The 16,335-nt window shown below is 39.2% G+C and overlaps 1 protein-coding gene across 1 annotated transcript; it reads left to right on the forward strand.

The window, feature by feature from the left end:
* Positions 1 to 823: 823 nt before the first annotated feature.
* LOC104221514 (uncharacterized) lies at positions 824 to 2,347 on the forward strand (the record flags this gene model as incomplete). The annotated part of the gene is made up of 3 exons (XM_009772584.2): positions 824 to 1,723; positions 1,807 to 2,161; positions 2,244 to 2,347. Coding segments are annotated over 3 exons (1,359 nt in total), but the record flags the coding sequence as incomplete, so codon positions are not given.
* Positions 2,348 to 16,335: the final 13,988 nt, after the last annotated feature.

Raw genomic sequence — 16,335 nt, forward strand, 5'->3', positions numbered from 1 at the left:
TTCTTTCGATGCAAGTTTTGTAATCAACGATGTAGTGGCACCATCAACAGACTAAAGCAACACTTATCAGGCACCCATAAAGGAATAAATCCTTGTCCTACAGTGCCAGATGAAGTGGCCGATGAATGCAAGAAAGCATTACTAAAGCTTCAAAAAGTTAAAACCTTGCGGAATGCTACTTTGGAAGAAATGCGAGTCGTTGCATCTGGAAGTGATATGGGCAATGAATCTGGTACTTCTCCAAGTATGCCGAATTCACATCCAAAGGCAAGAGGTCCAATTGATGATTATGTTAGTGCACAAACAAGGCAAGCTACTTTAAACTCCAAATGGAAAAAAGAAGAGAGGAAAGAAGTTTCAGCGAATCGGTAGGTTTTTCTTTTCAAGTGGTATACCTTTTAATGTTGCAAATGACCCATATTATTTACCAATGTTTGAAGGAGTTGCAAATTATGGACCGGGTTTTGTGCCTCCCTCCATACATGAATTGAGAACTTGGATATTAAAAGATGAGGTTACAAACATTAATAAGATGTTAGATGAACATAAGAAATCTTGGAAGCAATATGGTTGTTCAATTATGTTTGATAGTTGGACAGATGGAAAAAGTAGATGTTTTATTAACTTTTTGATTAATAGTCCAGCCGGTACTTTCTTTTTGAGATCTATTAATGCCTTTGACTCTATTAAAAGTGGTGAAATACTTGCATTGCATTTAAATAAAATTATCGATGAAGTTGGAGAAGAAAATGTTGTTCAAATAATTACTGATAATGGTTCTAATTTTGTGAATGCTGGAGAAAGAATAATAAAAACTTGATCTCATGTTTATTGGACTCCATGTGCTGCACATTGTATTGATCTCTTGTTAGAAGATATAGGAAAGTTAACACTTCATCAAGAAACACTTAAAAGGGCAAAAGAAGCGGTGAGATTTATTTATGGGCATACTTGGGTATTAGATTTGATGAGGTCATTTACAAATAATCATGAGTTACTGCGTCCTGCTGTCACTCGCTTTGCTACAGCATATCTCACGCTTCAAAGCATTCAAAAGCAAAAACAAGCCCTTAGATCTATGTTTTCTTCTGAAACTTGGAATAAATCTACTTGGGCTAAGAAACACGAGGGGGTGAAAACAAGAGCCGCAATTTTGTTTGATCAAAACTTCTGGCCTTATATTGCTTATTGTGTGAAGAGTGTTACTCCTTTAGTGAGTGTTTTGAGGGAAGTAGATTCAGAGGAAAAACCATGCATGGGATATATGTATGATTTGATGAACAGAGCTAAGGAAAAGATAGCTATAAATTGTGGATCCAACCAAAAAAAGTATGGTCCCATTTGGAAGAGAATTGATGATAGATGGAATAACCAACTTCATCGTCCACTTCATGCTGCTGGATACTATTTGAATCCTCGGTTGCGATTTGATGAAAGGTTTTCTAATAATTATGAAATCAAACAAGGTTTGTTCCAATGCATGGAAAGAATGTTGGGTTATGAAGTGAGATTTAAAGTGGATGTTCAGTTAGATTCATATGACCACTTGAGAGGGGATTTTGGAAGTCAGTTAGCTATGGATTCTAAGAAAGTACGATCTCCGACAGATTGGTGGATATGTTTTGGAGGTAGAACTCCAGAGTTGACAAAATTTGCGATTCGTGTCTTGAGTCTCACATGTAGCTCCTCGGGTTGTGAAAGAAATTGGAGTACCTTCGAGTCGGTAAGAGTTATGCTTTTCTAGAACTTCTACTATTGTATTTTTGTTTTTATAATAGCTTATTTTTGGTTTTTAATATTTGCTAGATTCATACCAAGAAGCGAAATAGACTTGAGCATCATAGATTAAATGCTCTAGTTTATGTCAGATACAATACTAGATTAAGAGAAAGGAGCATCAAAAGAAAAATGCAAAATGTCGATCCGATTCTAGTTGATGAAATTGATTCTGATGATGAATGGATAACTGAAAAAGAAGATCTCGTGCTTCCTGAAGATCCTTCTTGGCTTGATGAAGAGAATTTATTTGATATTGATGTCATTAGAATGGTGCAACCTACTGCATATGAAAATAACCTTACACATGAATCTATCATTGATGTTGGTAGTTTAAGAGGTACAAGTGAATTAAGTCCATCGAACAAAAAACAGAAGGCTTCAGGTGAGTGTGTAGTGTACTACTATCTACTAGTACTTTATGAAGTTATGTTAAACACTTACATTTTTTTGCCTTTTTCCTTTAGATCTACACAAAGAAAAATCAGTGCTACTTGAGAGTGAGGAAGGATTAGAAGAAGTGGAGATTAATGATGAAATGGACGGCGACCTCATTTTTTATAGCGATTGATTAGACTTTGACTGTTGAGACTTTTTGACAAAACTGCTCTAATCCGAGGCAAGTGGATTTAAACTTTGAAGCTAGACAATGTTAGCTCTCATAAAACTCTTTATTTTCTTAATATGAAATATATTTTGCAGGCATGTATATGGAGGAGCAACAACTTTTGTGACTTCAATCAAAGAGGGTTATGAAGTCTTGCTGAGTATTTAGAGATGCACTTTGCACATAGAAATATAATTACAAAGCTACTGTTGAGACTTGAGAGATGATATAGTTTTTGTGCATTTCTGCTTTTTGTGGAAGATGAGTGCCATTTGTGCTCTTAACAATGATACCAATGTATCTCTGACCAAATTCTTTTGTTTGCACTAAATATTCTTTACTGTTAAACTACTAGACAGTTAACCTCTCTCATATTTTTAAATATATATTCTAAAGGCATCTATAATGTTTGTCTTTATAGTTCAAACTTCAGATCATTGCCATGAACTAGTTTGATTTTATTTCATTTTTTTCTGACAAATGATCGACGCCTTTTGCTTATCTTGTTTGGAATATGAATTGTTATTTGGGTTAGAACATTATTGACTTATTGTTAATATGTATCTCATTTTTTTAGTATATTTTTTATTGTTAGTTCATTTAATTATAAATAATTCTTTATTTTTTTGGTTTGTATGAATTTTCTAAAAGAATTATGTAATTTTTAGATTTAAAAATAATTTTAAGTTTATTTTATTAATTATAAATTAAAGATCCATGGGACTTACGCCCCATGTTTCGGGGCTTACGCCTCGCCCCGTGTTAGGTAAAACGCCTCGCCTCATGCCCCCGCCTTTTAAAACATTGGATGACACTCCTTCGGTAGGAGCACCCAGAATTGACCCCAATAGGGCAAAATCCATCACTATGTCCGCCCTATTTACTAACACATAGATTTGATCACCATATACTATGAAGAGGCTGGTGTAGAAACTCCGCACCTCATCCTTATACACTATAGGAGCCTCACTTGTAAACAAATTGGTCCACTGTTGAGAATCACAAATATTCACTAATTGTCTCATCCCAGCACTCTCTAGAATGTCAGAGGCAAATGTGCGGCCCCACAACACTTTCTGATTCCCCAACTTCCTTTTCTTAAACCTCAGAGTTCCACTCATTTTTCCTTTCTTGACAGAACCAGGTTACTCATCATCATCACACCTCTTTCTTTTCACTGACTTGCCAATAGACTTTTCCTTCTCCACTGACTTGTTCTATCTATGTTCACAAGATTTTTCCACTTCTTCCTCATCAGACTTGTCACCATGCTCCTTCACTATCTTACCACGCCCTTCACTGTCTTGTCACTGGAATTTTTTACCAACTTTTCACTGGAACCAGCAACAACACTCTTGGATGAACTCTCAGCACCCTTAGAGGTGTGCCTCTTGGATTGAGAGAGAGAGTGCTTCTTCCTTAAAGTCTTGCGGGTCAGGGAGCTAGGTTCCTCTTTGGTTTCCTCATCCACATCCACTACAGGAACATCCTTTGCTTGTACAACTTTTCCATCTTTGACAAACCTTCTCCTTCCTCGACTCCTTTTACTCTTCTTGAGGGCAAACTCTAGAACCTCCTTTTGCTGCAACTGTGTAGTAGGTTGCTTAGGATGTGGCTCTGAAGTTACCGCTGGCTTAGTCCTAGCCCTGATAAAACTAGCATAAACCAAATCATTTGCGTCTTCTACATTGTCAAGATTCGTCTCAGGCACCACCATATTCAAAGGCTCAGCATTGAAGTGGGGAGAGGGAGCAGGATCAATACTGACCTGGGGAGATGACTCCTGACCTGGATCCTCCATTGAGGGATCAGGTTCATCATTTGGGACCCCAGTAGCATCATCTTGTGCATGTTGTTCAAATGGAACAATTGCTCCCTCTTCTTCTATCTTTTCCCCCCTGAGGCTCAGACCCTCCTGCACATTCCTTTGTAATGACCCCTTCTGACACAATGGAAAACGTATTCTCTATTCCCTCATTTTCTTGTGGTTCCATGGCGATTTCAATAGACGAAGGAGTGATACCTATAGAGTCACAACTTGTCATGGTGATCTCAGTCTCTTCATGACTAATCACTAGATTTTCACTCAAGTGCTCATCCATGGATAGAGTTGAAGGTTCCTGAATGAGATTCCCTTATTTACCCTGTTAACTCTATTTGACTGGTGAGACTGGAAGAGGACAAACATTCTCAGACTTGCTCGGATGAAGAGTGGACTCAGAGTGGGTAGAAGAGGGAGTAGAGTGTGAATGAGACTCTTTTTTACGGTTTGGACTAGTGACTGTGTTGGGAGAGAGGTTCACCGCTGAACTACTGACTGGTGAGGTCTCAATCACAGTATTGTCAAGCATATTGAGGGTTGCTTGATTTTCAGACATGATGAGATTATTCTCGAAGGACTGTGGATTTGAGAAGAGAGAAGACAAATAGGGAATTTGAGTTTGGAAGATAAAAGGTTGTGATGTTGATTTAATTATGATGAGGGACCCGTTCTGAAACGGTGGTGCCCTTTTTCTTGGGAGATGTATCGTTTAGAAAAGGAGTGATGTTTGGGTTGTGACGTATTGGCTAAAGAGACACGACTTTAAAGAGACTATCATGCTGATGATAATGTGGCATTGTTTTTTGTTCATTTTAAATTGTGTATGAAAGAACAAAGAATCTACAAACCTGCGTTAACTAGGTTCCCTGATAGGTCTGGCAAGTGAGTTTTATCCCCTTATTCATCATGCACTGCAGCATCTGCTTCTGTAGTCGCCATACTTATCTACCTATAACGGTATATAGGTGAGTTAGACTTAGCCAGAAAATATTTTAGCTAGCTTTTACCTAACTATGACTTTCATAACCAATAATGAGGAACCAAGTTCTCTGTTAGGTATTATCATCCCCCAGTGCAAGGCAATCTTTCTCAAAATGCTTTTTTCCTAGGGCTTTTGGTGAAGATGTCTGCAACTTTATCTTCAACAGTCACTGTATTTGGCCCTCTTGAGTTGGACTTAAGTTCTTCTAATTTGTTGCTTGGTCCACAACAGGATGCTGATTATACATATTCTGCTTTAGCTATTGAGAGTGTCATTGAATTCTGCTTCCTTGAGCCTCATGAGACAAGATAGGAACTCAGAGAATGTCCCAATTCAGGTGAGCTTTTCCTATCCATTACTTGGAGGACAGTAGAGAACTAGGTTCTGTGTTATTCTAGGATATCTCAAAATACTTACACCACCCTTCAGATGAGAATCATTTGGACTTGACTGAGACCTTGCACAAAACCCAACTCTGACCACGATGTCTAGTCCAGTTGCAGTGAGATACATGAGTGATTCAGTGATGTCTCTATGCAAAAGCCTTTTTCTAATAGCTTGTTTTTTAGCTTTTGTTTTTGTAGATGCGGGACCTGGTTCCTTACTGGAATCAATGGGCATTCTCTACCTTGATCGGTATTTCTGTTCTCTTTTAAGATGAGTATGTCAGGAGGATTCGTCCATCTCTTCTATCATCAGAATTTCAAGGCTGTCTCTTCCCATTGTTTAGAACATAACAGTTATACCATATATCCTCAATTGAGTCAGCAGCTTTGGTCAAGATGTTTGCAAACCCTTCATCAACTAATATTGACCGTGCCTAATTTTTTCAAGAGTCCTTTTCTTCTTTTCAACAACTCCATTTGAGGTGGTGTTCTTTAAGCTAAGTGGTTGAGTAGTTCTTTTTTGAGTATAGCGTTCATCCACTTATGGAATTATCCAAACATGTTCCATGACTTTATCTGATGCAAGCCATGTTTGTTTCTATCGGTACGTGAATCTTCTTTGACAAAAGCCATAGTTTCTTGAAAGATCTCATCATTGGTTCTGAAGTATTGTCTGCCCCTTTTTGGGCTTGAATGAAGATCTAACATGCTTTCCTTTTGCATATGCATTGCACACTTCATGTTTCTTGTTACTCAACTTGATCAGACCACGAACCAGGTTTTTAGATCCAGTTTGTTTAGAGATAGACAACGTGCAATGCTCCAGACTTTTGTCCCATGGTTTAGTATTGTCTTGAACAGCTTCCAACAAACTTATGTCTCACTCTGTAGAAGCTCAATCACAGCAACATACGTACTCTTGGGTCTTTTGGCTACAATATCACCTTACCAGTCATAGGATTTGAGATTGTGCATATCCTGGACAAGCATTCCACCTTATTTCCTTTGACACAAATTTTCCAACTCCTAGAGCGTACCCCCTTTTTTGCCATACACTCTTTCCTTGTAGGGCTCTCTAGTGAAGGAAAATTGATTGTATTTCCAGTCCTGTCCTTTGAGCAGCCACTGTTCATGTGTCATTATTGGCTGCTTCCCTTCACTGCTCCCTGCACAGGGAAATCAAGGGTTAGATTTAGGATCCTAAACAAGTTTGGGTCCCTTGTTAAGAGAAAAGGGATGAATGAGTGCTCTCTTAGTCCAAGCAGGAAAAATGCATTTCTTATTTGATGGTTTCCTATTTGACAGACTAGGTCCTCTTGTAGTAGTTGCTCTCTCAGCAAAGACTTTATTTCTATGATGAGACTGAACCCTGGACATGCAATTCTTTGAGGTGCCATTGTTGCCACAATGGGTACAAAGCAATTGTCAGGTACAGTAACATACTTGCTATGAGGGTTGTAGGGAATATTTTCCCTTTGAAACCCAATCCCCTGCCTGTATCCCCCAGAGTTGGTGTACATGGCAGTGATAGCATCCGAGGACCAGGTCCACTTAATGATTTCTCAAGATCACTCTTAACTTTCCCTAGTTCTTCTTGAAGCAGTTTGTTTTTCACAAGTTCAGCACATAGACTAGTCTTTATCAAGTTTAACTCATTTTCAAGCTTAATGTGTTCTTCACTTGAAACTCCCTTTCCCTTTTCAGAGTTTCCAAGCCTATTTACTATTTTAAATTTCTCAATTGTTTCTTTCAAGTATACTACCACCACTACTAGGTCATTTCTTTCTTGCTCAATGATAGCAACTCTCTCAGTCAAGGTTTCCTTTCCTGTACTTGCACACTTAATGGTTTCTTTTATGTCTACCACAACTACCATTAAATCATCTCGTTCATGTTCTATACTAGCAATTTTCTCTTCTAAGGCATTCTTTTCTCTTTTCAGGTTCTCTATTGTTTCTTTCAAATCAACTACAACGACTAATAAGTCATCTCTGGTTTGTTCAGCTTCCCCTAGCTCTATAGTTAAAGCATCTTTATCATTGATAAGACTATGGTAAGCATTAATTAGCATATTTTCTAATAACATGAGCTTTTTAGGAGAGTAAGATTTCAGATTTCTCTGAACATCCAGAAAGTTTACCTCTTCGCCGTCGTCATCTTCATCATCATAAGATTGAGCCATTAGAGTAAAGATTGAATCATACTCATGTATTTCATTTTCCACTACCATCATTGAACTACTACCATGGTCGTCTTCTTCTTCAGATTCGCTAGAGGAGTCTCCCCATGCAGCAAGAGCTTGCTTTATAACATTGCCAGCATCATTATTTCTCTTGAAGCATTTGTCAGGAACCTGGTTCCTCTTGGCTGCTTTGTCAAAGTTGTTATAATACTGATCTTGCTTTAGGATGGGTCAATCCTTGATAAAGTGTCTTGGCTTGCCACATTTATGACAGAGATCCTAGTTTCTAGGCTTGCTAGAGCTTCTCCTTTTTGGAATGCCTCCATTCTTGCGAACCATCTTCTGAAACTTTTTGTCAAGTAAGACATGTCCCTGTCTTCACCACTTGAGTCATTGTTGTCCGTCTTGAGGACCATGTTCTTCTCCCTCTTGGGCTCTCTTCTTTCATTGTCCTTCTTCTTCTTCATCATAGGTTTTCATGTTCCTAACAAGTTCATCCATGGTCAGTGTCTGCAAGTCCTTAGCCTCTGTAATGGCATTACCTTTGCTTTCCCAAGAACTGGGCAGTACACTAAGGATTTTTCTGAAAAGCTTGTTTCTTGGAATACTTTCACTAAGAGTGTGAAGCTCATTGATGATGGAGGTGAATCGAGTATACATATCTTTGATGGATTCATCATCTTTCATTCTGAAGAGCTTATATTCTGTTGTAAGCATATCAATCTTGGATTGCTTCACCTGAGTTGTTCCCCCATGAGCTGTCTGAAGAGCCTCCCAGATTTCTTTTGCTGATTGACAAGCTGATATCCTGTTATATTCATCAGGGCCAATACCACACACAAGAGTTTTCTTTGCTTGAAAATTCTTTTCTATGGCCTTTCTATCAGCATCATTGAATTCTTTCCTCGTCTTGGAATGGCTATAGCTGGATCGCCAAGGTTCTTTGTAAGGACAACGGGTCTGTCACATATTACATCCCATAACTCAGAGTCTTCAGCCATGATGAATTCATGCATCCTAGTTTTCCACCACCTATAGTACAACAACAACAACAACAACAACAACCCAGTATAATCCCACTTAGTGGGGTCTGGGGAGGGTAGTGTGTACGCAGACCTTACCCCTACCCTGAGGTAGAGAGGCTGTTTCCAAATAGACCCCCGACATCCTTCCCTCCAAGAACTTCCCACCTTGCTCTTGGGGAGACTCGAACTCACAACCTCTTGGTTGGAAGTGAAGGTTGCTTACCATCAGAGCAACCCCTCTTGTCTATAGGTTCCACCACCTATAGTATTATCCATTAAACCTAGGAGGTCTGTACGTAAACTGGCCTTCTTCGAAGTTTGGAGAAGCAGCCATGAGGATCCTTTCTAGGTGTTAACCTGATAGAAAGAACCTGCTCTGATACCAATTGATAGAATATATGGGTCCACCAACTTATACATAGAACCAGGTTCTCTATCAGGTTCGACAGTACACACACACACCGAACAGAAGTTAAATGACAGGAAGAATTTTACGTGAAAAATTCCCAGCTTAACGGGATAAAAAACCACGACCTACCCTTGTAGGATTTCAACTTCACTGCTGAGCAACTTTCAGATTACAACCTATGCAACCTAGGAATTAAACTCTTAATCCCTCACTAACTTGTAATGCACCTATTACAAGCCACTTTGCAATAACTCTATTACAAAGACTTTAAAACTTGACTAACTCTAGCCAAGAATTAAACCTGTAGGTTTAAGGTTTACAAAGATATTCCTATAAAGTGCTTCTAAATAAGCTATATAGGAATTACAATTTTAAGAACTATTACAAAGTTACAACTCAACTAAGGACACACAATAACTCGATGTGGGAATTGGTCCGTAGTTGCCTTGTTCTTTGTTGTTGAGGCACTTGAAACTTGCTAGCTGAATGGTCACGTGAGTGAGCTTGAGTAAAATAAGTGTTCAAGTATCTTTGTTTTACCTCCTTTGGATGCATATATACATGTGTGACATCACTTACAATGATGCAAGCAAGGTAGGTAAAATATCTTCCATGGAAAGTTGGCTGCAGCACTATTCTGCACTGTAGCGTGTGCAGGCAGTAACTTTCCAGCTGGAAAGTTGACTTCGTGCAGTCTCCTCGGGAACTGGTAAGGACTTGGTCCCTCAACTGTTCCTTCCACTCTGAAGAGTTGAATCATATTTCCACAATGAGTCCTAACCTGGAACCTTGTGATCTTGAGGTCTTGTAAATATGTAACAGGTTCGTAAGTTTGTTAGATCTTCAAAACATAAAGTAAAGTACTTATAACCAAAATACTTGTAACCAATCACAGTTAATGTTAGGAATGTAATTAAACTTCATGTATTTTGAAACCCATATCTCATTCAAGGTGCTAGAATACTCTCATCTTTGATAAATTCATCTTCCCTACACTCTAGAGGATGATTGGTGTCACGTACTTGAATATTCCTCCTTAATGATTTCTATTGCCGTTATACTCGCTAACTCTATGCCCCTTTTGTCAAATCAATGGTGTAATCACAATGATTAATCATGTCACCGTAATCAGTAGTAAGTTTCATGATTCTTAGGATATATAACCTCATGAAAAACTCTGCTCAGCACATTGATGGACTTTTGAATAATTCCAACCTAGCCTCGAGCCTCGTTGTTCCTGTTTGTGGTAAATCTATTGAGGGTGTAGGTTAAAGTATGCCAAAGAGGAAGCGTCATTCCATGATCAATCATATTGGGTAGGAACTCTATAGTCATATTCATTCTAGCCCATCATAGAATAATGGTTAAAGGTCGCCAATGGTTAAATCGGGTGTCATACATATAGATTTAGAGTTAAAGAAAGTGAGAAAGTTATTCTCAATATTTTCTCCATGAAGATACTATGTGAATTGTTATTAAAGGTAAAGTAGGTGTAGTGCACTTTGGAATTTATGGAAATCTCGAAAGAAATGGGCCAAGCTATGAGTGTGATGTCTCCTTCTCATTGCCCTCCATGTACCTAGTGTTTCATATGTCTATGTCTAAGAAGGTAATTGGAAATATTTTGTATATCGTTCCGGTGGGAACTATTGAAGGAGGAATTAATGGGTAGTCATCTTATTAGGAGGTAGCTAGTTGTAATCCTAGATTAAACAAAGATAAATGTTGTGGAATAAAGAGAATGCCCTCCGCCAAGTGCTATGGCAAGGTTCGTGAGCCGAGGAAGTCACCTTGAAGGCCGAAAGTGCTATGGAAAGAAAAGTATTTTTCGCTTATTTGTATATCATATGGTCGTGATTCGAGAGGTACTTTCTGTGTGTTATGATTTAAAATGTGCATCTTAAGTCCAGATGTCGTTTATGTTAATGTAATGCAGTTATGTGGAATATTTGTGTTATTGGTATATTGTGTAAGTTGCTTGGTTACGGATGTGTTATTAGGATAGCTTTGGTGGTTTCTGGCAGGTGGATAGGCCCAGTTACAGGGGAGACTCTGCCGAAAATTCTGGAAAATTTGGGAGTTAGTCAAAAAATTGGGGGTTTGAGGTATGTGAGAAAAGAGGTAAGTCATGTTGGGTGTTTGGGTCGAACTTTGCTTCTCATTTAAGGACGAATGATCCTAAGCAGGGGAGAATGTAAGGCCCCGGATAATTTCGCTGTGTAATTTAAGGTTTTGTGGTGCCGAGTTAGGCTAAAGTGTTCAGAAGTAAGCTCGTCACGACTCGGACTTTTTGGGTTAAAGAATGCACTAAGGTGTTGAGGAAACGTTTTGGCAGAAGAATGCAATTCTGCAGTCCGATTTGCGGCTGCAGAATCGATATGCGGACCGCACTCCCGTCACAAAGTGAAGCAGAAGTCGAGCTTAGTTGAGGACTTTTATGCGGTGCATTATGCGACCGTAGAACAAGTCAGAGGAGCATTTCGCAACCACAGACCTGCCACTAGCCCAACCATAAATATCCCAGTTCTGAGCATCAATTGTGCGACCATTTTGCAGGTCACACATCTGTTGTGCGGCCACTTCTGCGATCGAAAAGCCGAGTCGGAGGGTCCATTTTTCTAATCTTTTAACCCGACCCCATTTTGATAAATAGCATTTGAGGCTTCATTTGGGATGATTTTCTAGAGAGTTAGAGAGTGGTAGGAGCATTTTAGAGAGTGAAGGAGGGAACCTAGCATTCTAATCATCCAATCTTGCCCAAGTCTTCAAGAATCAATGAAGCTAGATAGTCCTACTCCTAAGCTTTCATGAAAGAGTTTATAAGACCAAATATATTGTGGGGTTGGAAATAGGTCATGCATGTGGCACTAAGTTGTAGTATGTGGGATTAATAAACTATTTTGGGCAGTTACTTGTTGAAATTGGTTGAGGGGATAAGGGATTTCCATTATAGAACCTTGTAGTCTATTTTACATGTTAGGTGTTTGATAAAATTCCTAAGAAAGTTACGTCATGGGAATCTTTCTAATTATTAACAAATTTTCGCTATCTCCCTATAGATTATTATTATTAGAGGTGTTGGTGCGTTCTAGTAACTTAAGAAAAGCTCAACAAGGTATGTTGGCTAAACTTTCTCTCTCGGAATTAAATTCCATAATGTTTCCATAAGTTTAAGTATGGTCGACTCAAAATCCCTAATTTCTATATTCCGGGTTATCCCCTATAAACTTGATTATTCTGAATGAGCCTTATATCAAAAGGTAGATGTTCAAAGTATGGTTTGCTTATTAAAATGGTATGGCTTTGAGATGTATTTTTAAATGAAAACTAGTATACCAATTGGGTGAAGAAAACTCGATATGCTTAATACTCCTAATTGCTCCTACGTGTAGCTAATGTCTTGATTGAGTATGTCTTGGTGTGGATAATCTATTAAGATGTTTAGAAATAAAATAAGTGAATTGGGGAAATAGAGTGTGGCCAACGAGCCAAGAATATAAGTTATAATTGTTGCTAATAGTACCAAGGAAATGCGTAGATGTAATAAGGATTATGAAATGAGCCTCGACTCAACTGTTTTAAAATGACTTCAAAAATGGAATTGCCTAAAAGCTTTTGGTACTCAATTCATGCCCATAAGTGGATGATTTTAACTAATGCTTTGCCTTATAAATACATCCAATGTGACTCGAGTTCATACATACTCCGGAGTTGAAATTGTACATTGTCGTGATTGGAAAAGAGTAATTCAAGAATAACTGGTGTATTTACTTGTTTATGACTTTGATGTGTGTTTTTATTGTTGGTTGGTATGTCCCCTTCTTTGGGAAGAATCCTTTGTGTTTAACGTTCCATTACTAAAATAAGCTTGAGGTATATGATTTTCGAAATACTCCATATGTTGGTAATTGTGATGATCCTTGGAATTAAATGAAGTCAAAGTGTAAACTATGAAATGCTGCCATCGTTCCACGAATAAAGAACCTTGTGAAAGGCCCAAAGAGCCAAGGAGATATTGTTAGTATGAATGGTTGAAAATACTAATAAAGATCTATACAATGTGAAAGATTCTGAGATGAATACATTTCTATTTATATTACCTTGGTGTGTAAATCAAACTAAAAATATTTTTGGGAGTATCATTTGCAAAATCGAGGAAGGGTGGGTCATAAGGCCCACACCTGAAAGTATACGTGTCGGTGTAGGGGTGGATTGTGATTATTCCCCTCATTTGGGATGAAATTGAAATATTAATGAAATTGTAATTATTCCCCTAAATTGGGATGAAACTGGTACCTATGAATTGGAAAAGAAAAAGCCAACCCACACAGCATATGTGGGAAGGCGGCCTAGCTGATCGGGTGGAGATTGGATACCACGTTGTGCACATGGTGGTATTACTCTTGTAACAACTTTCTTTTGCATCACCATATCAGACCACATTGTCCGTGGGAAGAATATCCTAGCCGATTGGGCGTGATCGGACTCCGTTCTAACATAGATGGTGGTATATCGGTGCTAATGATCTCCCAGACAAAAAAATATATATACTATTTTCGTACTTTAAAAATCATTATGTGTCAATTGGACTTTTGGATATAGTTGATTGTGACTTGTTATTTCTATGTTTTCTTTTCTTATATGGTTATTCTATTTTGAAAGAGGACCTTTAGCTATACATACCAGTGCTATTCGACGGCACTAATGTCCCTTTACCGGGGCACTGTATCTTTAATTGATACAGGTGGTTCCACAGCAGGCTGCATCGATCAGTGATAGTGGTATACTCTTTCCAGCTGACTTGGTGAGCCCCACTTCAATTCGGGGTCCTGTACCTTTTGTTCCTCATGTATCTTTTGTTCATTTTCTTATCATGTTTTGAGGTATAGCCGGAGCCTTGTTGTCGGCATTTCCTTATTTCTCTTCAGTTGTACTTAGAGGCTCCGTAGACCGTTTGTGGGGGTGCTTGATGTTGGGAATGAAACTAGAAATGTTGGTATTTGGCAAAACATGTTTTTCATTAAATCTATAAACTTGTAATATTTTGGAAATTATGAATGAAATTGCAATGGAAATGAAATGGAAGTCATAATGCAATATACTTTCAGAATTTGATTAATGGAGTATATCTCCTCTTTATTCATGAATTAATTTGGGTAGAATGAAATCTAACAGGTTTGCTCAGTCGGGTTTACTCGGTTGAGCGTCGTTCGCTCTCCTTGATTTTGGGGCGTGACAAACATCCTCTTATTGGGTGTCTACGATCGGTGGAAATGATGTAGCAGTTGCTGGTGGTGAAGGCATGGCTAGCGAAAAATGAGATGAAGCTAATAGCATTGTGGGTTGAGAAGTAGCTGTGGCAAAAGCAGTGCTAGTTATTGGTTGCTCATCAATCGAAGATGGAAGAGGCCCGGTACCCAGCATCACAGTATCGAGAGCAGCGACTGGGTCTCGGAAGCGAGAATTGGCATCCTCCACTATATCACACTCTCCCTAGAGCGCTTGGACGTCATCCTCAGTTGGTGTTATTAGCTCTTCAGATCGAGCATTCTGTTGAGCTGATGAAGGTCGTCGTCTCATCTGAAAGGAAGCCCATTCATCACTGGCTCCCGCATCATCATCAATCACCACAATGACTGCAACTGGCTTGGGTGCGGCGTTCTTTACCCTTTTATTTTTACCCTTGACTGTAGAGGAACATCGGGACTCCGAGAGGAAGCACCTGCACTTGCATCGGAAGCACGTCTTATGGCTCCCATTTGGGTGAAAGCCTCCTGCAGCAACCTCGCTGCATCTTCGGGATCAGTCAAAACGTCCTCCTCGGGGACGGTAGTAGAGCCCTACGGAAGACCTGAATTCAACAGAAAGAGAAGTTAGACAATTTTCTTACACGTGAGGTAAAAACAAGATTAGTTAGAGAATCAACTTACCATGATTTTTGGCCTTCCACCCATATTTGAGGGAAAGTTCTTTCCACTGACGGGTCTCAGGTGTGGTAATATACAAAATCTTCTGGACCCATTGTTCCAGGCCTTCTACCCTTGGTGTTGTCCACCGAGTTGCTGAAATAGTGAAAAGAGAAGGATTAGTAACAACATGAAACATCCTTTAATCAGGAAAGAGACAGACGTTAAACTTACGTGTAGGAGTCCATGACTTGGGGAAATATGGAGTTATGGCCGGGATGATGTCCCTGGTGGCAACTACAACGAACCGCTCCATCCGTCTACAGTCGTAGTCACCATCCTTGCTAGTGAGAAAAGTATGGTGACCATTTGATAAAGTTTATTACTCCCCCAGGAAAAGTTTTAAGGGAGTAAAGATTCTTCATGTGGGCGAAGGTGAGGTCTTTCCCCATCTCCTAGCATAACTGCTGTAGACAGGCTACCATCCGCCATACAGAGGGGCTCACCTGTGCCAAGTAGACTTGATACTAGTGGCAAAACTCCAGGATTATGGGGTCAAGTCCCCCGCTCAATGAGAATGGGCCCAAAGTGAAGGGGTATATGTAAACGTACGTAAAACCCTTCTTAGGGATGGTTACTCGCTCCACCAGATCAGGAGCGATGATGTTCAAATCATGACAACCACAGTCCTCCTTCACAACAGGAATTCTTGAAGGACGGATGAAAGAAGAAAGAAATTAACAGAAGAAAACTTCTCTTCAAAATCCTTGGTTGTACTGAGCCTTCTATAGATAATGGTGCTCACCGCAGGAGGGGCAGCATCATCGGTGCTTTCTTTATTTTTTGAAGAGATGGAATTCTTAGAGGAGGAGGCCATGGTTAGCAGAAGGGAGTAAGAATTCTTTAAAGAAGAAGAAGGTTTAAGAAGAGTGAAAGCAGGAGAAAATTGAGTAAGAAAAGTTGAGAGAGTTTGAAAAATTATGAAGTATAAAAGAAGAAGAATGAGGTGTATAAGTAAAGGAATATGCGGCTAAAATCGTGGCCATGATTACCTCTAGAAACAATGAAAGTATTGCTAAAGCGTGGAGAAACGCGTGTTCGGGGCATTAAATGCGGAAAGACGTGCGTCTAATCAAGCATAAGAAACTTTTCAGCGGAGATCAGAAAAATTTCCTCCAAGAAAGGTATCTTCACCAACATCCCGATGACACAAAGATGTGCCACCAGAAAGCAAGGGAGC

The sequence above is a fragment of the Nicotiana sylvestris genome, chromosome 5 (assembly GCF_000393655.2).
Source record: "Nicotiana sylvestris chromosome 5, ASM39365v2, whole genome shotgun sequence".
Taxonomy (NCBI): Eukaryota; Viridiplantae; Streptophyta; class Magnoliopsida; order Solanales; family Solanaceae; genus Nicotiana; species Nicotiana sylvestris.